The 19,561-nt window shown below is 65.2% G+C and overlaps 3 protein-coding genes across 3 annotated transcripts; all 3 read right to left on the bottom strand.

Annotated features, from left to right (window-relative positions):
* Positions 1-918: 918 nt before the first annotated feature.
* On the bottom strand, positions 919-11,231 carry MAMDC4 (MAM domain containing 4; the record flags this gene model as incomplete). The annotated part of the gene is made up of 30 exons (XM_082295498.1): positions 919-960; positions 1,510-1,685; positions 1,808-1,922; positions 1,998-2,125; positions 2,370-2,504; positions 2,798-2,944; positions 3,150-3,240; positions 3,326-3,447; positions 3,552-3,689; positions 4,068-4,284; positions 4,356-4,486; positions 4,596-4,730; positions 4,942-5,058; positions 5,333-5,438; positions 5,527-5,657; positions 5,902-6,033; positions 6,219-6,323; positions 6,636-6,785; positions 7,205-7,289; positions 7,583-7,741; positions 8,006-8,100; positions 8,248-8,394; positions 8,636-8,764; positions 8,998-9,082; positions 9,201-9,346; positions 9,628-9,753; positions 9,965-10,138; positions 10,501-10,614; positions 11,017-11,097; positions 11,186-11,231. 30 exons carry the CDS (start codon positions 11,229-11,231, stop codon positions 919-921), a joined length of 3,705 nt encoding a protein of 1,234 aa, XP_082151624.1.
* A 1,904-nt stretch (positions 11,232-13,135) lies between these two features.
* PHPT1 (phosphohistidine phosphatase 1) lies at positions 13,136-14,891 on the bottom strand. The gene is made up of 3 exons (XM_082295314.1): positions 14,744-14,891; positions 14,456-14,580; positions 13,136-13,684 (listed from the first exon to the last, which is right to left on the bottom strand). Exons 1-3 carry the CDS (start codon positions 14,883-14,885, stop codon positions 13,592-13,594), a joined length of 360 nt encoding a protein of 119 aa, XP_082151440.1. The 5' UTR covers positions 14,886-14,891; the 3' UTR covers positions 13,136-13,591.
* A 910-nt stretch (positions 14,892-15,801) lies between these two features.
* AJM1 (apical junction component 1 homolog) lies at positions 15,802-19,041 on the bottom strand (the record flags this gene model as incomplete). The annotated part of the gene is made up of 1 exon (XM_082295015.1): positions 15,802-19,041. One exon carries the CDS (start codon positions 19,039-19,041, stop codon positions 15,802-15,804), a length of 3,240 nt encoding a protein of 1,079 aa, XP_082151141.1.
* Between the last annotated feature and the right edge of the window lie 520 nt (positions 19,042-19,561).

Here is a 19,561-nt window from a genome sequence, read left to right as displayed (position 1 = left end):
GGGCCTCATTTCTGCAGGCAGGACAGGGCCGTGGGGATAGTGCTTGGCCTGGCTGAGGCATCACCTAAGGGCGGCACAGCTGGGTGAGAGGGAGACAAGCAGGATGTCCCAGGCCCCTCCAGCTGGGCATGGGGGCTGGGGGTAGCAGGATCCTGGTGGGCTGCTTGGTGTGCAGGGGCTGACCTGGGCTCTGTGTGGGGCTGGGCTTGGAGTTCACGGTGTTAAGGTGTGAAAGCTGGGGGTGAGGGAGGGGTCCTGGGCTGGGGGCATGCTGGGTGCAGGATGGGGATTCAGGCCCTGAGCCCAGCCTGCACCTCAGGAACATTTTTGGGTTTCCCAGTGACATTTAAAGGCAAATTATCAAGTGTGCTGTCAAGGTGTGTGGGCAGCAGGTGGGCACCCGTACCCTCAGGCGTGCTGTGTGGTGCCCCCCTCTGCTCCCTACCCTACCACCTACCACTCACCCTCCCCAACACCAGCAGAGGCACTGGGCTTCCTCCCCGCGGGCTCTCTGTGCCGTGGGAGCTCTTGTGCTTTGTCCGGGGTGTGGGAAGTGGCTCACACCCTCTGCAGCACCCACTGCTGTTCCCAGCTCTGGGGGCCAGGACCCCACACTTCACCCCGCCTCCCATGGCCAGAACCCTGTTTGGATGAGAACTCCCACTCCTCCTGCCTGCCAAAGCACGGGCACATTGCTGTGTCTTAGGAGCAGAAAGTTCATGTTACAAACAACAAAAATGCTTTTCCCGAGCACTTGGAGGTAGTGATGACAGCGCTGTGTCCCTCTGCGGGGCCAGCTCCCGGGGTCGCCAGCTCCCCGTGCTGGGGGCAAAGAGCGGGCAACTGCTGGAGTGTGGGTTCCTGTCGAGGGATGGTCTGCCTGGGGGAGCGGGCAATTCCTGCTGCTGGCTGCTGATTTCAAGCCTCATCCTCCTCCCTTGGAGATATAATGACCTTGTCCTGCAAAGAAAGGTGAGTGGGAATTGATGATGAACATGGGCTGTCTGCTGTGAAACACCAGGATTTCTTCCAGCCTGCAGTGAGGACGATCTGTGTGTCAGCCCCCTGTGACCCTGGCAGAGGCACCAAACACCCAGGGGGCTCCAGGTTTGTTATTGGAGTCCATGCTGGGGCTGGTGGCTCTGCTGCAGATGGCACCACATCTATCCAAGGGACCTGCAGCTTAAGCCACCTCGCACAAATGTGAGTGCTGGCTGAGTGAGGATGAGCCAGGTTTGTCAGATCCCCTTCCCACAAGGCTCAGGGGTGGGAGCACACTCAGCTCTTTCTGGAGCAGCTGCCTGTGGCAGCAGCATTTTTAGGCCAGTCCTACAGCTCCAGGTCACTTGTTTGTCAACAAGCAGATAAGAGGCAGAGCCCTTTGCACCTCCCTGTCACGTTGGCGGAACGCGGGGTCAGGGAGAACCCGCTGGCATTTGCTGAGCTTTTAGGAAAACGCTGTTTTGGCACAGCTGGGGTAATCAGCAAAGTCCTTCACCCTGTCCTTACATCTCGGAAGGTGATGTTGTCAAAGCCCTGGGGACTGTTACTCTCTGCCGGTGTCCTGCTCGCCAGCCCTCGTGGCTTCAGCCAGTACCAGCCCCCAGCAGCCACCAGCGCCACGATGATGAGGGCCAGGAGCAGGCTGAGCACCACCTCTGCCACGAAGCTGCCAGAGGGCTTCTCTGCAGGGAGAGGAAATGCTGTCAGGCTTGACCCACTGCCCAGAGAGCTGCCTCCAGCCTCATCCCAGCACCCTGGGCAGCTCTGGGTTGACCTTTCACAGCCGGAACTGGCCCCCACGCACCTTCCACTGGACTCTCCGGGCTGGAATGGCAGCCCCCCTTGGCGCTGTACACGATGTCATCCAGTGCCACTGTCCCCTCCACTGGCCACCTCCGTGTGGTGATCTCAAAGCTGATCTGCGGGGGAAGGTGGGGTCTGGGGGGCTGATGCACGCCCGCAGTCACCCTGCACCCCAGGGTGGCCCCACTTACCTGGAACTCACCGGGGCTCTGCACCGGCACCACGGCCCCCTGCCAGCCCCGGCTGCGGTGCCCCGCCACGCTCCACACGGTGCGCTGCCCCGCCGCGCCGTGCAGCGTCACCCGCAGCTCCCCGCTGGCTGCAAGGGTGGGGCACAGGTGTCCTGGCATCAGCAGCTGCCCTGAGCCCACGAGCGCCATCGACCCTCCCAGCCATGCCATCCCCTACCGGGCTGGCAGCACCCAGAGGGAACGGGCCATCCCCACTGCCCAGCTGGAGCCGAAGCAGGGTGTCCATGGTCCAAGGGTGGGGAGGAGTGAGGCCCCCACTGCCATACATGACACCCAGGGATGGCACCTCCTCCCCGCCCCTGCAGTGCTCACAGAGGTGCTCCGCGATGTCCATGTGGTACCAGAAGCGCAGGCAGGAGTCGGTGGCCGCGGGCAGGGGTGGGCTCTCCAGCAGGGCACTGGTGCCCCTGGCACCCAGCGCGCTGGTGTCGAAGTGCACGTAGTGACCTGGGCAGGCAGGGACAGAGCACAGGGTGTCCCCCAGTCCTGCATCCATTTGTCCCACCCTGCTTGTCCCATTCTACCCCAAAATGCCCAGAGTGAAGCCTGGAGGACGACACAAACCAGCCCTACACCTCACTGCCCTTGGGACTGAGCTGTCCCTCCCAGGCAAAGAGGGCATCAGGGCTGCTGTGAAGCCAGGCCTCACAGGATGTACTGAGCTGACCCCATCCAGCCCCAGCTCCTCTTCCTCTCTCTGGCCATGCCAGGGTGCCCGGGCAGGGATGGGTGTTTCCTACCATTCCTTGTGCCCAGGGTGTGATCCTGCTCGGGGCTGGGGTACTTGGCCAGGGCGACCCCGCTCTTCCAGCCCCAGGCCAAGCTGTGCAAGCGGGGGTCCGAGGGGCTGCTCCAGCCACAAGTGTCCTGCTCGAAGTCACAGGATGCTGGGAGGAAAGAAGGGCTGTGAGACACCCAGTGCTACCTGGTAGGAGACGAGGCACCTGGGTGGGACACACCACCTCCAGCTTTGGACCAGGCCAGGCTCAGGGCAGAAACAGGTCTGTCCCCATCCCCATGGCTTACATGCCCCCACAGGATGTCCCATCCACCCCATCTGATCCACGGTGTCCCTGTGGGGTGGGCTCTCACCTGGCTCGGGGCAGGCTCCATCCGACACATGCAGGTCGTCCAGCGCGATGTACCCGTGGTCACCCCCAGCTCCCACTGCCTCAAACACCACCTGGGCAGGGTGACATGCTGAGGCTGGCAGCCTCCATGCACCCCTCATCACCCCCAGCTGCCCCCAGCACCCTGCCCTGTCTCACCTGCCAGTCGTCATCGGGCTGGACGGTGACGTGGCTGCGGTGCCAGCTGCTCCCCTCCATGGTGCTCACACTCAGAACCTTCGTCCGCACCCTGCTCTGCTCCACGAACACCTGGAGGGAGCCTGCCCAGGGCACCCAGCATGGAGGAGGGGTCCAGGGCTGTGCCGTGTGGGGCCCCCACCCATCTGGAGGTGCCCCCAGGGGTCTCAGGGCGGGTGGTGCTCACCTGGGGTCCCAGTGCTCAGCTGGTACCAGAAGGCCAGGCACCGGGCAGGCACGGAGGGCTGGTAGGGCTGGGAGGTGAGGGCAGCCGTGTGCCCTGCAGGCAGGGAAACCCTGCCCGTGTTCACCACCATGTAGTGGCCTGGGGGAGAGAAGTCCCTGTGCTGTGACCCCTGCCCTGCCCTGCTGGGGAGCACTAGGGGACAACTGGGGCTGGGTTTTCCCCCCAGGTCAAGGAGTCTCCCCAGTTTGAGGACCTCCTCAGGATTAGGGAGCCCTGGGGCTGGGAGACTCTGTGTTTGAGGAATCCCAGGGTTGGGGAGTCCTGGGCGGTAGTGCCTTCTGCTCACCCTGGGGAGGGCAGGCAGGACACAGGGAGAGCAGGCAGGGCTGGTGTGGGGTACAGGCAGGACACTCAGAGCAGGCAGGGAGGGCACTCAGAGCAGGCAGGGCTGGTGTGGGGTACAGGCAGGACACTGAGAGCAGGCAGGGAGGCAGCAGGGCTGCCGTGGCCCCGTACCTGCGGCGGTGCCGGTGGTGTGGTCGGTCGCAGGGCCAGCGGTGGTGCCGGTGCCGTTGCTCTGTCGCTGCCAGGTGCCCTTTCCGCTGGCTGCCAGCGCACAGCCCCCTGCCTCGAAGGAGCAGGAGAGCTCGGCCCCACAGGGGCCTGCTGTCTGTGCCAGGTCGTCCAGCCCCACATCCCCCAGGAACCCATCGTGCAGCACCTCGAAAGCCACCTGCCCCCAGGCAGCGGTGTCAGACACCCCACACCTCACTGGTGCCAGGGACATGGGGGCCTGCTCCTCACCTGGTACCTCTGCTGGCCCGTGGCGGGCAGTGTTGCCCATGCCCGGTGCCAGATGCTGCCCTGGGTCCCTTGGCGGGTCCACAGCACCACGTCCTCCCCTCCCTCCGGCCGCAGCTTGAGGTTCAGGGTGCCTGGGCAGAGGGGGGCATGGGGCAGCCATCCCGCACCCCTTGGGGACCCCACTGCCCTCAGAGTGGAGCTGGGCTGGGGCACCCCGGGAGGATGCCACGGGGCACGTACCAATCTGTGGGCCGGCCAGGCGGTACCAGAAGGAGAGACAGCGTGGGGCAGCAGCTGGCTCCTGGCGGGAGGTGAGGAGCTGGGCCCTCTGCCCGTGGCTCCATGGCACAGAGGGGTCCACAGACAAGAAGTAGCCTGAATGTTGGGAACAGCCAGGGTGGAAGGGTCACAATGTGAGTGTTCCACATCACCCACAGCCCAGATCTGCATGTTCCCAGGCTGCCCTAGGTGAGCTTGCTCCATAGGCATGGGGCTGCTGGGAGTGCACAGGGCATGTCTTGGCCCTGGGGACTGAAGGCTATGCCCTGGGCTCCTGGGTTCCCCCAAAGAGCAGCCAGCCCCTTACCTGAGCCAGTGGTGTGGTCAGAGCCATGCCCCTGCCCCATGCTGCGGACCCATTTGAAGTCACTGGACAGATCCTGGTACCAGCCACACAAGTCCCTCTCAAAGTTGCAGGACAGCTCTGGCCAGAGAGAGGTGACAGTGTGGAGGTGGAAGGGGATAAGGCACCACAAAAGCAAATGGGTCCCCCGAATGTCCCTTTCCCCCTGCTCCCCTGCCCCGCTCCCCAAGTTTACCCCATGCAGGGGTCCCAGGCCAAGGCAGGATATGTGCTTGGCCCTGGCGCTCGGCCTTCTGCACCCTGGTCCTGTTCTTGGACAGAGTGACAGCACCCAGGCAGCCCCCATGGAAAGGGTCTGGGGTCCCTCTCCCTGCCCACACACCCCTGGCCGTACCCGCAGCCGTGGGTGACACCACGTCAAGGTAGCACTGCTTGAATGTCACGTTGTCAACACTGACATTCACCGTGTCCTGGAGATCCACCATTGCCAGCAGCTCGACCTGGGGGCAGCAGCCATGAGCCCGGGGTGCCCTGAGCACTGGCACTATCCCACTGAAAGCCCCCCAGGTCCCTGTGCATCCAGCCCACCTGGAAGGGCCGGCTTCTCTGGCCCAGTGGGACACGGACACGACCCCCAGCTGTGCTGCCACGACCTTGTGTCTGCCAGGCCAGCTGGGTGGTGCCAGTGGTGTGATCTGCAATGCTGACAGCGAGGAAGCCTGGAACGAGAGGTGGTGCAGAGGCTGTGGGCACCCAAAACCCCTGGCCACCCTGTGGGAGCCCTCCATGGCACCAGCCCATGGTCCCAGAGTTCAGGGACACGGATGGGGACACAGACACCCCTGCTCCAGGATGATGTGATGGTGCAAAGCAGGGTTGGGAGAGGCAGCAAATGCAGGTGGGCATGGGGGGCCCTGGGGGCAGGAAGCAGGGAGGGTACCCCAGGGATGGGCAGGAGGTTACCTTGGGGGTCACTGTGGATGCGGTAGCTCATCTCCATGGTACAGGCAGGGCCAGAGGGGCCCAGCGGAGGCGATCGTGCCTTCGCAGGACCCACCATCTGTCCTTCTCCTGTCTGGAGGGCCAGGGAAGTCCCTGGGCACAGAAACACTCTGTGAGGTGAGGACTGGGGTCCCACATCGCTGGTAGCACCCCCAGCCCAGCATCCTGCCTGGGCATCGTCCCCCATTGTGCAGTGGCACCCACTGGGCACCGGCTCTGGGGGCTCCTGTGGTGGTGGGCACTGAAGAGCATTGTCTGGGTGTTGGGAACAACCTCACCTGTGAGGAAGCTGTCAGGTTCAGTGACCCTCTGCAGACCCCAGCGCAGTCGCCCCACGCTGACGTCGTGCCAGCCCCCAGCCCCTGACTCGAAGGTTGTTGTCCCTGCAAAGTCAAAGAATCCTGGTTTGGGTTGGAAGGACCTTAAAGCTCATCTCATTCCACCCCTCTGCCATGGGCAGGGACACCTTCCACTATCCCAGGTCGTTCCAAGACTTGGAACCAGACTTGGACACTTTCAAGGATGGGGCAGCCACAGCTTCCCTGGGCAACCCAAAACTCCAGGCTCAGTCTTGCCAGGCCATCGTGCTCCCGGGGGCTGTGCAGGCACTCACGTGCCCTGGCCGTGCCAGCCCAGGGGTGCCTGGTCCCCTCCACCACCAGGGTACTGGTGCAGGTGACTGCCCTGGCTCTCACCACAGCGCTTCTCGTCGGAGCCATCAGCACACGTGTCAGCGAAGTCACAGGCCAGCTCTGCGGCAATGCAGTCCCCACTGTCACAGGCCACCTCATCTGCTGTGCAGGGGCTGGCACCTGCCTGGCTCAGCAGCGTAACCACAGGCTTCTCTGATGATGAAACAGCCCAGGATGGAGAGCAGTGGTGAAAGGGCTCAGCAACAGCATCCGTGTCAATCCTTCAAGCTACTGTCCCCTGTCCCTAAGCATCTCCTTGTCTCTCCATTTCCCCCATCCCAGCACAGCCCAGCTCAGCCCAGCTGCCACCAGCTGAAGGGGAGCCAGGGCTCAGTAAGAACTCCTTGTGGGACAAGTTTTGGCACAGAGGATGGAGTGTCACAGCTACAGAACAAAGACACCAGCACCCCAGCGCAAGTGTTCACTGTGCTGCACCCAGGATGGTCCGTGTGACGAGCAGAGGGACAGGCAAACCATGTGGCAGGTCCTTTAGGGACGGTGCCATGGGCACAGGACACCTGGGACAGCTGCCCACACTGGAGCAGGGTGAGGGACACTGCCCACCAGCTCACCCTGCTCCTTCACACAGCCCTGGGACAGGATCAGGTCATCGATGGCCACGGTCCCCCCGCTGCCGGCCACCCCCTCGATCAGCACCTGCAGGAAAGCACCATGCCAGCAACGTCAGCAAGGGGTCCTGCGCTGTATGGGGGTATTAGGGTGACAGAAGGGAGCCGTGGGATGGGGGGAGCCAGCACTGTCATGGACTGACACATATTTTCCCCTGGAAGGGACTCAGTGGGAGCAGGGGCGATGCTGCAGCTGACAGAGTTGCACAGCATGGGCTGGCACGGCCACGGTGGGCTTGGGGGATGGTGCTGCCCCTGTATGCAGCTCTGGTTCCTGACCCCGGAGACAGCCCAGCTCCCCACAGCACAGCACCAGCCCACCTTGAAGGGAACCGTCACAATGAAGTCCACTCTCTCCCGGACCCAGCAGCTGCCCAGGTCTCCTATCCTCTCCCTCATCAGGTTCTTGGTAGAGTTGCTCACATAGGAGATGCTGAGGTTGCTGGTGGCCGAGCCATGGAGGTGGTAGTACAGCACAAGCTGGGGATGGGGAGGAGGGTGAGCCTCAGGGCAGGGGCATACAGCCCCTGCATCCCACAGAGGGGCTGCGAGGAGCTCAGAGCTCCCAGTGGGCACCAGAGATGTCACCAACCCTCCCCCCCCCACCAAAAACCTGATGCCCATCCCCAGAAAGGGCCAGTCACAGCCCCAGCCCCACATGAGGGTCCCCACATCTGGGAACCCCATGTCCCGTCACCACTGTCCCCACATGGGCTGTGACATGAGGTCCCAGCCGTTACTCACAGAACAGGAGTTGGTGGCTTGGAAAGTGGGGCTGATGAGCTGAGCTGTGCCACCAGCCTGTGCAGTGGGGCCACCACCCACGTGGAGGAAAAAACCTGCAGGAGATGCTGGGGCTGAGTGGAGCCGGGCAGATGGGTGGGTGCAGGACATCGCTGCCCTGAGCAGAGCCCAGGCATGCGTCATGCCAGGGCACGTCCACCTGCGGGGGGGCCCTGCCGGGACACTGGTGCCACGCCACGTACCAGCCCTGCTGTTGTTGCTGTGGTCCCGAGTGGGAATGCTGTAGGAGGTGCCCAGGTTCAGGCTCGTGTTCCTGCTCCACACTGGGGGCCCGGCCGCCGCCTCCCAGCCACAGAGATCATGGTCAAAGGAGCAGCGGGTGAAGTTCTCTGTGGGGAGAAGGGACAGCAGTGACCTGGAGACCGGGGTCCCAGCCCTCTCTTGGACAGGTAGGTCCCTGCAATGGGCTGGGCTGATGCCACCCCTCTGCAAACCCTCAGGGTCATTTTGCCCTCCTGTGCATGGGGCAGAACTGGGGGGATGCCTGCCAGCCTAGAGCACAGCTTTTCCCCACCAAGGCAGACCCCCAGCCCATCCGCAGGACTCCTCCCGGGGGCCAGGGGTGCTCACTGCACTGCGCCGCGCCCTCGTCCGAGCTGTCCCCGCAGTCGTCGGTGCCGTCGCAGAAACGATGCCATGCCAGGCAGGAGCCGTGGGGACAGCGGCTCTCCTGGGCCCCGCAGACCTGCTGCCCGACCTCTGGGGTGGGGGGACACGTGTCAGCGAGTGGCTGGTCCCAGAGGGACACGGTGAGCTCCCCCACATCATTCCCGGGAGTGGCTCAAGGGACAGGTTTTCACTGCCCACCTCATGCTCCGGCCAGGGCACGGTGCCCCAAGACACAGCGAGCAATAGGAGAGCTCCCCTGGGTTTTGCACCCCACCCAGTTCCCCCAAGATCCCGGCTCATATCCCAGCAGATGTGGGACTCACCTGGTAAGCCACAGTTCCTGAACACGATGTCATCGAGTGCCACCTCTGCCCCGCAGGTGGGCGGTTGTGTCAGGGAGAAGATGAGCTGTGATGGGAGGATGGGGATGGCATGAGCTCCCAGGCCCCTTGGGGTCCCAGAGCATCCCCCAGCTCCTCTGGTTCCCAGCTATGGTGACAGTGCCCGGGTACTGACACTGTCTCACCTGGAACTGCTCTGTGATCCGGCCGGGGTAGGCAACCAGCTGATGCCAGCCCTCGCTGCTGCGCTCGGGGCTCTGCCACAGCCCCACCACGTCGTCCCTGTGTGCCACAGCCAGGCGCAGCACTGGCCGCTGTGTCTGGTTCAGCCCTGAGGGAAGCCCCAAATATGCCCTTGGTACGGGGCATCTTGGGGTACCCAAAGGAATGAATGGAGCCCTGCCAGCTCTGGGGGCTGGAGCTGGGACCCCCAGATCCCACCAGCTCTGCATGTGGAGCATGGAAGAGGCAAACAGGATGCCAAGGACCCATCCCAAGGTGCAGGTGGCTCTGTCCCTGCCATAGGGGCAGATGGCCCCATCCCTCCCCACTGCCTCCCATCCTCACTGCCCCGTAGCCGATGCTGCCTGTGCCCACCTTGGGTGCCCTCACAGCTCCCTGAGAGGTGGTACCAGGCTCTGATCTCACACGTGGCAGCTGCTTCCCGCATCTCTGGTGACCTGAGCCAGGCCGTGGCTGTGGTCTTTTCTGGGGGGGATGTGGTCACCAAGAACCAGCCTGGGGAGGGCAGAAAGCAGAGCAGGGACTGCAGCCCCATGGGGTGGCATCGGAGCTGTGCCAGCACTACTCCTGCCCCTCCATGGATCTGCTCCATCCCCTGCACCCTACAAGGATGGGTGTCCTGTCACCCTGACTCTGGGGCACCCATAGCCCAGTGGAACAGTGCTGTGGGTGCCCAGAACCTGCTCACTAAGCAGCTCCCTCTTACCCAGGTCAGTGCCCAGAGTGTGGTCTGAGTGAGGCCCCGTGCCCCACATGGCCAGGCTGGCCCGGCCCCGCACCCATCCATACGTCGAGGTGCCCACGTCCTGCCAGCCACAGTCACTGTCCTCGAAGTCACAGGTGAAGGGGGTGCCCAGCACTGCTGAGCCCCGTAGGTACCCTGAGAGTGGGCAGATGCAGGGTCAAGGCAGGTTTGGGGCCACCCTGGGGACCTGTGCCCACCCCAGGGAACTGCACCCACCCAGGGGACCTGTGGCCAGCCCAAGGGACCTTCACACAGCCTGGGATCCTGCACCCACCTGGCAGACTCACCTGCACCCAGGTAACCTGTGTTCACCCTGGGTACCTGCACAAGGGACCTGCCCCTCCCCCATGGATCTGCGCCCACCCTGGGGGCCCTGCATCCATCCTGGGCACCAGAATCACCCCAGGGACCTGCACCCACAACACCCCTTACTACCTCACCCCAGGAGCAGGGCCTAAGAGTGGGTCTGGGGGCCTGGGGGGGGTCTGGGCACCCACCACACTGGTTCTCGTCCGAGCAGTCGCTGCAGTCACAGACGAAGTTGCAGAGCTGCTCAGCCGCGCTGCTGCAGCTGTTGACGACCACGGACCCGCTGGGGAGGACGGTTCTGGCTATGGGAGAGACAACGGGGCTGAAAACCCTGCAGGAACCAGGCACAGTGCCCGCAGCAAGTGACGGAGGGCACGTGTGACCTGCAGGTGACATTTGCCTGGGCACCTCGGTTTGGGACCCTGCTGGGGCAGATACTGAGCTCTCAGTGGCATCTTCCCTTGGACAGCCCCCCCCACCCGTCACTGCCCCGGCACTCCACACCTCTCACACTGCCACCTCCCACCGTCAGCCTAGGGGTGCCAGAGCCTGCCGGGGCACTGACTCTGCTATATCGCACCCGTGCTTCGAGTCCCAGCCCCCATTTTGTAAGAAATGGGGAGATCTGGGCGTTTTCTGTCCCACGCTGAACAAAGCCATTGCTGATCCCCAGCCCGGTGCTGGGGGCTCCAGCTCCCGCTCACCCTGGGAACCCCGGGCTGACTTCACCAGCAGAGCCCAGCGGGCTGGGCTGTACCTGCCCCGGCCCCCAGCGCTGGAGGAAGCTGCCGGGGAGGACCAGAGCGGAGCAGCCGGCACGGAGGCCCCTTCCCCCCCAGCGACACAACCCCCGCCCGTGTCGGCAGAGCTCACCCAGCAGCACCAGGAGGGCCAGCATCGACAGTCCGCCTGCAGCCATCTCGGCCACCACGACGGTAAAACACAGCTGGGAGAGGCCACACCGTGAGCCCCGGGCTGGAATGCGCTCCCCAGGACCTGCCTGCGTTGGACTTCAGCCCCGCTGTTATCGGCTCCCGGCCGGGCAGTGAGGTTTATGGCGAGGCTGTGCCGGCTGGGATAGCACACCGCGATCCCGTCACGCCGCACCGCCGGCACCACAGCAGCGAGCTGCAGCCAGTGGAGACATTCCGCTTTTCCCCACTGAACCTCTCTTCTTCAGCCCGTGTTCCACCCAGGACAAGACGGTGGGTGCCACTCTGGCTGGGATGGGACACGACCCGGTGGAACGCACCGGCTTGGTGAGGGATGAGGAAGCTTCCTGCCGAGCCAGGGATGCTGCCAGCCCTGTGGGGGAAGCTGGAACCTCTGCTAGGGACATGGGGGCTCTGCCAGTCCCTGTGCATAAGGAGAGTGGGACAGCCTTTGGGCGCGGGGCTGGCAGTGGGCTGCACTCTGGGCAAGGAGAACAGCTGAGCTGGGAGTCAGCAGTATCTCCAGTATCCCATTTTACCCTGCCCTCTGGCAGTAGGAAGCCATTCCCTCTTGTCTTGTCACTCCAAGCTCTTGTCCAAAGTCCCTCTCCAGCTCTCTTGGAGCCCCTTTAGGCACTGGAAGCCTAAAGGAGTGCTCCCTGGAGCCTGGGGATTCCATGATGCCATCGGCAGGAGCCAGTCCTCACCCTGCCTGCTCTGCTCTGGCTGGCAGGAGCATCTCAGCACCCAGCTCATGACTGCCACGGGGCGAAGGGGCACAGCTCCAGGGCCACAACCAGGTCATTCCTGGGGCAGAACACTCCTGGCAGAGCTCCAGCAAGGGCTGATGAGCTTGGAAGAAGCATGGCTTGGAGGCCAGAGCCCCAAAGGTCACCACCAGTGTTGCCTGGTGATGGCAACTACTGCCCCCACCGGTTTCCCCAATTGGGCAGGGGAAGCAGGGGCTGCTACCCCACAGGAGCCCTCTCACCTCTGCTGCCGCAGCCACCGTGCCCAGAGAGGGCCCCTGTTGAGCAGATCCTCCCCTTGAGATGACGGCCTTGGACTGCAGATTGCAGGGGGATTACATCAGGGGCAGTAAAACACAGGCTCAGCTCCTTCTCCCAGCGCCAGCAAGGCCCAGTGGGGGTCAGCAGCCCCACATCCCTCAGCCCAGGCATGCTGGAGAGCAGAAGCCCTGCCCTGCTCTGAGCTGGCCGTGGGCCAGTGCCATGGCCACTGGCAGAGTAGTCACTGGCCTCCTGGGTGCCATGGGCAGAGCAGCTCTCACAGGTGTGAGCCCTCCCCTTTCCACTGGGGATGCTGGGCTCCCAGTATGAGATGTGGGCATACTGGAGCAGATCGAGCCAGGGGCTGTGATGATGATCACAGGATAGTACAGAATGGAAGGCACAACTGGAGGTCACCCCATCCCACCCCTCTGCTCCAGGAGGGTTCCCTGGAGGATGTGTCCAGATGGGTTTTGAGTATCTCCACAGAAGGAGATTCCCTGATGAAGATGATGGGACTGGACTTCCCATGAGGAGAGGCTGAGCTGGATGTGCCCAGTTGGGAGAAGGTGTAGGGGGATGTCACCCAGGTAAGCCCTGGCAGGAGGGTGCAGGAAGCCGAGCCTTCGAGCAGGGAGTGTCCCAGCAAGGGCCAAGACAAGAAGAACAGCAAATGCCACTAAAAGAAAAACCTTTTTTCCTGTGAGGGTTGTCAAAACCAGAGCAGGCTCCCAGGCTGCTGGGGAGTCCAAGTCGGGGAGATTCTCAAACGCCACCTGGTCACAGCTCCCAGCAGCCTAATTCTAGAACAGAATCATGGAATTCCCTGCGTTGGAAGGGACCCACAAGGACTATCGAGTCCATCTCCCGCCTCAGCCCTTTCCAAGGCAAATCCTGATACACCTCCTGCTGTCCCCACCCCAGACTCTGCCTGCTCCCATGCCAGGCCCCCCGTCAAGGGGCTGAAAACCTGGCAGGTCCCTTCCACTGCCAGCAGGCACAACCCAGAGCAGGGAAGGAGCAGCTGAGCCGTGAGCATGGCCACCCAAGCAGCTGTGCTCCCCCAACAACTTTAATTCTCACAGATACACGTGGGATGAGCCCCTGGCACCAGGAGGCCGGGGCAGAGCAACCACTGGCTTCACCAGCTTTGCCATGCCAGGGAGGTGGGAGCACCCGGCACGGGGACAGTCCGGTGATGGCGCAGAATGGGCGAGTTCAACACAGAGGAAAATCAGGAGAGCCTGGAGCACCGCCGAGCACGGGGAGCCCGCTGCCACCGCCCCGGCGCCGCGTGCAGCCGTGCCAGCTCCGGGCTGGCACCACAGACAGAGGAGTCAGTACCCTTCATCTGCCCAGGTGATCTCGTAGTCGGGATACTCGGCCTTCAGCTTCTCTGTGGTCACAGCATGGTCAGCTCGTCCAAAGCCCTGCATAGGAAAGAGGGTTCCCAAGGAGAGCTGGTGGGTGACCACCTGCAGGGAAGCGTGGCAAGTCCCCAGGGCAGCTCCGGCAGACCCCAGCAGCAGAGAGACCGCAGAGCCTGTGCCAACCCCTCTGTGGCAGCTCTGCCTCACTCCAGCTGAGGCAGGTGTAGCACCCAGGCAAGAGGACAGTGCCACCCTGAAACTGGGAAAACTGGGTGCACTGTGCACCACCCTGCTCTGGTCCTAGCTGGGCTCTGCACTCAGCACAGCTGGTGCTGCAGCACAGCCCTGGGCCAGGGTCAGCATCCAGGGACCCACCATGCTGGTGATGTCCCCGGGGGTGCCTCCAGTCACCCTTACAGAGCCCCTACAGCACCTGACACTCCTGCAGGAATGCTCTCAGGACACACAGAAAGTGAGGACACGGTTCTTGTGCAGCCCAATCCCCCCTGGCAGCACCCAGCACTGGGCACAGCCACTGCGGGACCCCACGGGACCCACGGGGGCTCCGTGTGTGTGGCAGCCCCACAGGCAGGTGCTGGGGGGGTTCATGGGGTGACCCCGCTCTGGCCAAGCACCGCCCACCCGAAAGGGCTCTGCCAAGTCTCCCCTCCCTGGGACACTCGGGAGAAGCCCAGGAGCCCCGGGAGCGCCGCCCCGCCCGCCCCTTCCACCCCGAGCGGATGCGGTGCCAGCTCGGCCGCGGACAGTGGGATCCACGCCGGAGAGGGAGATGCCGCGTCCACGCGTGGGTGCCCCCCGCCTTCCGCTTACCACCGAGTACCCGTAGACGTGGATCTTCCTCTCTTCGGGCCGGTGGGAGACGCGGCCGCCGCCCAGGCACTCGCAGCTCAGGCCGTGCCGCGCCAGCTCCTCCGCGGTGCGCTCGAACAAGTCGGCTGCAGGGAGGGAGCGGGGGAGGGCGCGGGGACCCCCCGCCTCAGCCGGCGCCCCGGAACGGGCCAGACCCCCGGCAAGCCCCTGCCCGCCCCCGGGGCCTGCGGCCGCTTCCTTCGGCACCCCCGAGCCAGAGCCCCACCCCGCACTCCCGACTTCCCTCACCGTGGTACTCGGCCCAGCCGTGGCCTCGCACGACGTCCTTGGCGGGCGCACCGGCCCCGCGCACCCGCAGCAGCACGTACTTGAAGACGCCGTCGCCATCAATCTGCACGTCCGGCACCCGCGACAGCGCCGCGCCCGCCATGACCGCCGCTCCTCGCCTCGTCCGGCCCGGCACCCAATCAGCGCCCGGCCCCTCCCCTGTTCCCGCCCCCTCCGCCCAGTGCCCAATCAGCGCCGGCAGCGCCAGGCCCCGCCCGCAGCAGGGGTCCCGCCGGGCGGCGGCTCCGGGGGCGGAGGCTGGGCCCGGGCCGGGGAGCGGGGAGCGGGGAGCGGGGAGCGGGGAGCGGGGAGCGGGGAGCGGGGAGCGGGGAGCGGGGAGCGGGGAGCGGGGAGCGGGGCCGGGCGGGTGCGGGGCCTTGGCCGCGGGCCCGGATCTGCCTCCGCTTCCCTGATCCCCGCCCCGGGCAGGCCCGGCCCCGCCATGGTCACCCTCACTGGCGATTACCCCCGACCCCGGTCAGACACCCCCCCCGCCCGCCCACCGCGGATCCCGCACCGCGGCCGCTCCCCGCCCTCCCCCGGCAGCGTCCAGGGACCCCCAGCCCTGCCGCGCTCTGTGCCCAGAGACCGCGTGGGGTCCCGGGACACCCCAGGTCACCCCCAGCACCTGACGCTCCCGCAGTAACACGCCCAGGACACACAGACACGGTGGGGACACGGTCCTGGTGCCGCCCAACACCAGCCCCTGGGTATGGCCGCTGCGGGACCCCCGGCGCTGGGGGGGCCCTGGGGCAGGCCCGGGGGCCTCTGTGTGTGTGGCAGCCCGGTGGGCAGGCGCTGGGGGAGTGTGGGGTGCCCCCGCTCTGGCCAAGCACCCCTCACCCGAGGGAGCTCTGCAGGGGCTCGCCAGGCTCTGGGCTCCAGGGCAAACTTCGGGCTGTGCTCCCGTCACCCCCCGAATCCCCCAGCACTGCCGGCCGTCCGCAGCCCCCTCCCCTTGGTGTAACAGCCGGGGGGGTTCTAACAGGACTACAGAGGGGGTGCCCCCCGCCCTGCGTTCACATGATGTCGTCCAGGAGGTTGGGGCTGGCCACCCAGTCGAGGGTGCGAGGCTCGGAGGCCGCCATGATCATGCACATGAACTGTTTGCCCGTCCTCTTGTCGATGGGGTAGATGGTGGTGGGGGTGAAGCGCTTGTTGCTCTCCACGAAGTCGCAGAGCTGCTCGTAGACAGCAGGGAACTCGTGCCGCAGGAAGACGCCGCGGATGCGCAGCTCCCGCTGGATGTTGATGAAGCAAACCTCCCGCGCCTTCCGGCCCTCCTCCCCCTCCTTGTCGATGTCCGCCGTCCCGGGCGGTGGCGTTAGGATCAGCGTTTCCATGTCCCGCTCCTTCTTCAAGATCTTCTTCTCGGGGCTGGAGGAGGCTAAGGCCACCTTGGCGTATTTCCTGACCGTCGGCACCTGCATCTTCGGTGACGGCCTCTCTGGCACTTTCTGAGTGACGGCCACGGTTACATTCAGCAGGAAACATTCGTTGGGGTCGTACTGGTTGCCTGTCTCCCGCAGCTCCTGGGCATAGTCCCCCAGGTTGTCCGAGTAGCTGTCCAGCTCCCGCAGGGACAGGTACGTGGGGGACATCAGCAGGCTCTCCAGCCCAAACTGGAGAAAGTTCTCGGCCGAGCCCGCATTGGGGAAGCCCAGGAAAAGGACGCCACGGCCGCGGGAGAGGTATCCCACCTTGGCGATGCGCGAGAAAGCCTTGTGCACCTCGGTGTTCTCGCGGCAGAACTGCAGGACGTGGCGGCAGACGCTGCCCACCCGCCCGTAGACGCAGCTCGCCTTGTGCGTGTCCCAGTCCTCGCGGCGGCAGTGCCGGGAGCAGTAGTAGGTGTAGCAGCTGTGGCACGATTTGAAGTAGAGGCAGGCGTTGAACATGGTCTCCGTGCGTCGGCACTTGGCATTGGAGCACATCATCATGTCGTCCTCCTCAGCGCTCAGGTCGGGCGAGCAGTTCTCTGGCGACTTCTCGAAGGGGCCGGTGGCCGGCGGGGCGGGTGGGCGGCGCGGGGTGCCGGCATGGGAGGTGGGGCCCGGCTGCTCCTTTGTGGGTCGGGGTCCCTCGGGCACTGTGTGAGGGACCCGCCTGCCCTCGCCCCGCCGGGGGGGGCCCGAGGCGCTACTGCTTAGAAGCTGCTTCAGCTGCTCCGCGAGGCTGTCCCTGTCCCCGGCTCGGTGGCCTGGTGCCGGCTTGTAGTCAATTACAAGGTCGGTGATGAGCTCGTCCAGCTGCTCCAGGCTGCGCTGGCGCCCCGAGCCGCTTTCCCTGGGGCCGGGCTGTGGGGCGCAGGGCACAGCGTAGGGCCCGCGCTCCCGCCCCGCGTCCAGCATGTCCCAGCTGGCCGAGCGCCTCTCGCTCCGGCCCAGCCCATCGGCGCGGATGTCGTTGTCAGTGATGGTGATCTCCGGCGTGACGTACCAGGAGCGGCCTGGGGGCCCGCGGCTGCCATCGGCGTGCACCCGCTCGAGGATGGAGCTCTCGGAGAGCGACAGGGCCGCGTAGCGCTTGGGCGAGCTCGACAGGTTGATCACCACGGGCTGCCGGCGCTCCTCGGGGGATAAGGCACGGTGCTGTTCGTGGGCGAGCAGGTTCTCGTAGCTGCGCCCACGCTGCAGGGCCTCCTCCCTGCGCGCTGCTGGCGCCAGGATGTTATCCCAGGATTTGGAGTAGTGCTGTGTCTCCCGGCCCAGCCGCGGTGGAGTCACGCCGTAGCTGGCATGCCAGGAGGAGAACATGGCCTCGCGCCCGGCCGGCTGCGGGGTGAAGCGTGACAATTGCAGGCTCTGGTAGGGCAGCGTGGCCCGCTCGGGGCAGTACCAGTCCCCGAAGTGCAGGGGCTGCGCGCTACGGGGCGGGGGACACGTGCGCGACAGCACCTCCCGCTCCCGGTACTTCCCGTAGTCCTCGGCATAGAGCAGCCGGGCGGAGGAGCCGAGGGCCGGGTATGTCCGAGCGTCCTCGGCGTAGAGGGTTTTAACAGGGGTCCCACGCGGGGCGTAGTAGCGGGGCTCATCCCCATAGAAGGTGCGCGCAGGTGCCTCCTGCACCGGGTAACCCCGCGCCTCCTCCACGTACAACGTCCGGGGCGGCATCGTGTGAACAGCAGCCTTGGCCGGGTCCTCGGTGTAGAAGGGCTGGGGCACGGCGTGGCGGCTGGGGTAGGGGTAGCTGGCATAGCCAGAGCTGCGGAGGGGCATGGCAGGGCTGGGGCACCGCGCTGCCTCCTCTGCGTAGAAGAACTTGGCTGGGACTCCTGGGGCCGAAAAGGTCATGCAGCCCCTGTCCGGGTACTCCCTGAATTCCCGTGAGGCTGGCACGGGCACGGTCTGGTACGCCAGTGCCCGGGGATCTGGCTCGTAGTACTCCCCGGGGTAGGGCAGCAGCGGGGGGTCTCCGCTGTAGGAGTCGCTGGGGGTGGGCGTGCGGGACGCGGACGCCTGCCGGCTCCCTGGCACGGCCAGGCTGCGGGCGGCCCCGGGGGTGCGGGGCCAGCGCGGCGGCTCCGGACGGTTCGGGGCTGCCCGCAGGCTCCGCGCCGTGTGCACCAGCACTGCCTCGTCCGGCTTGATGTCCACTCGGCACTTGACGTGGGGGCTGGCGCCCACCTTGGCCCCCGCCCCCTCCTCGTAGCAATTGCTGCCCAGGCAGAGCGGGGAGATGCGGCTGACGCTGCTGCGCTGCGGCTGCAGCTTGATGGGGTGAACCTCGTTGGCCAGCGCCCGCAGGGGCATCGGGCCCTCGCGGCGCGGCGAGGGATCAGTGTGGGAGGGCTCCCGTGCTACCCGCAGCACCTCCCGCCCACGGCGGGCTGGCGGCGGTGATGCCGCCACGGTGATGGGCACCGGGGTCAGGGTGGACTTGACCCGCGGGGCGCTCTTGGAGCGGGCGCGGCGCTTCGGCTCGCTCCGCGGCGCGGGGGCTCTGCCGCTGTAGGGGTCTGGCTTCGGCGGCGCCTGCCTGCCTGGCGGCCCCGGCGTGGGCTCGGGCATGCCGGGGCGTGGGCAGGCGCGCTCCATGGCCGGGGGGGTGCCCAGCTCTTCCAGCGACTCGATGAAGTCGAAACTCCTGCAGTGGCGCTTGTTGAAGGGCTGCGGCTCGCGGGACAGGGAGGAGGACATGGAGGCGTCACATTGTGCCAGGGGCTGACAGACAACAGAATCCCCAGGGGCTGCTGTCGCCACCTTGATGTCTTGGTACACCGTGGACACCAGGATGTCAGGTGGGTCTGTTCGTGTCATCTTAAAAGCGACTCTTCTCCCACCAATTCCCTGTCACACGGCCTCAGAGGACGGTAGCCCACCCTGCAAGAGAACACATGAGGCGCCTCAATCCTGGAGTGACCTCGTAGCTCCTGGCTCGGAGCTGGGGGTTGGCCATCCCTTCGGAAATGAGGGTTTGGGGGCATCCTCGCCTCCACTGCAGTTGTTCATAGTCAGTCAACTGGGGGAAGAAGCTGGAAAAAGTCTCCAGATCCAGGGTGTAAATCATGGAGTGGCTGGCAGGGCACCCACTGGGGCAGCCAGGGAACTCTGCATACCAGCTCAGCACAGTGAGAGGAGAACACAGAGTACTGTGCCCTGTTCCTGGGCCGCAGGACACAGGGACTGTCTTGCAGAATCACATGAACTGGCAGCTCTCAGCGGGGCTGTGGCGGTTCAACACCAGGGTTTTCCATGGGGAGTGTGTGCCCAGCCCCAGTGAGAGCACTGGAGTGGTGAGGAGTCTCCTGGGACTGTGTGTACCCACATCTCCACAGCA

Source organism: Coloeus monedula (genome assembly GCF_965178545.1).
Source record: "Coloeus monedula genome assembly, chromosome: 21".
NCBI lineage: Eukaryota > Metazoa > Chordata > Aves > Passeriformes > Corvidae > Coloeus > Coloeus monedula.
This window is presented reverse-complemented; position numbering and strand designations above follow the sequence as displayed.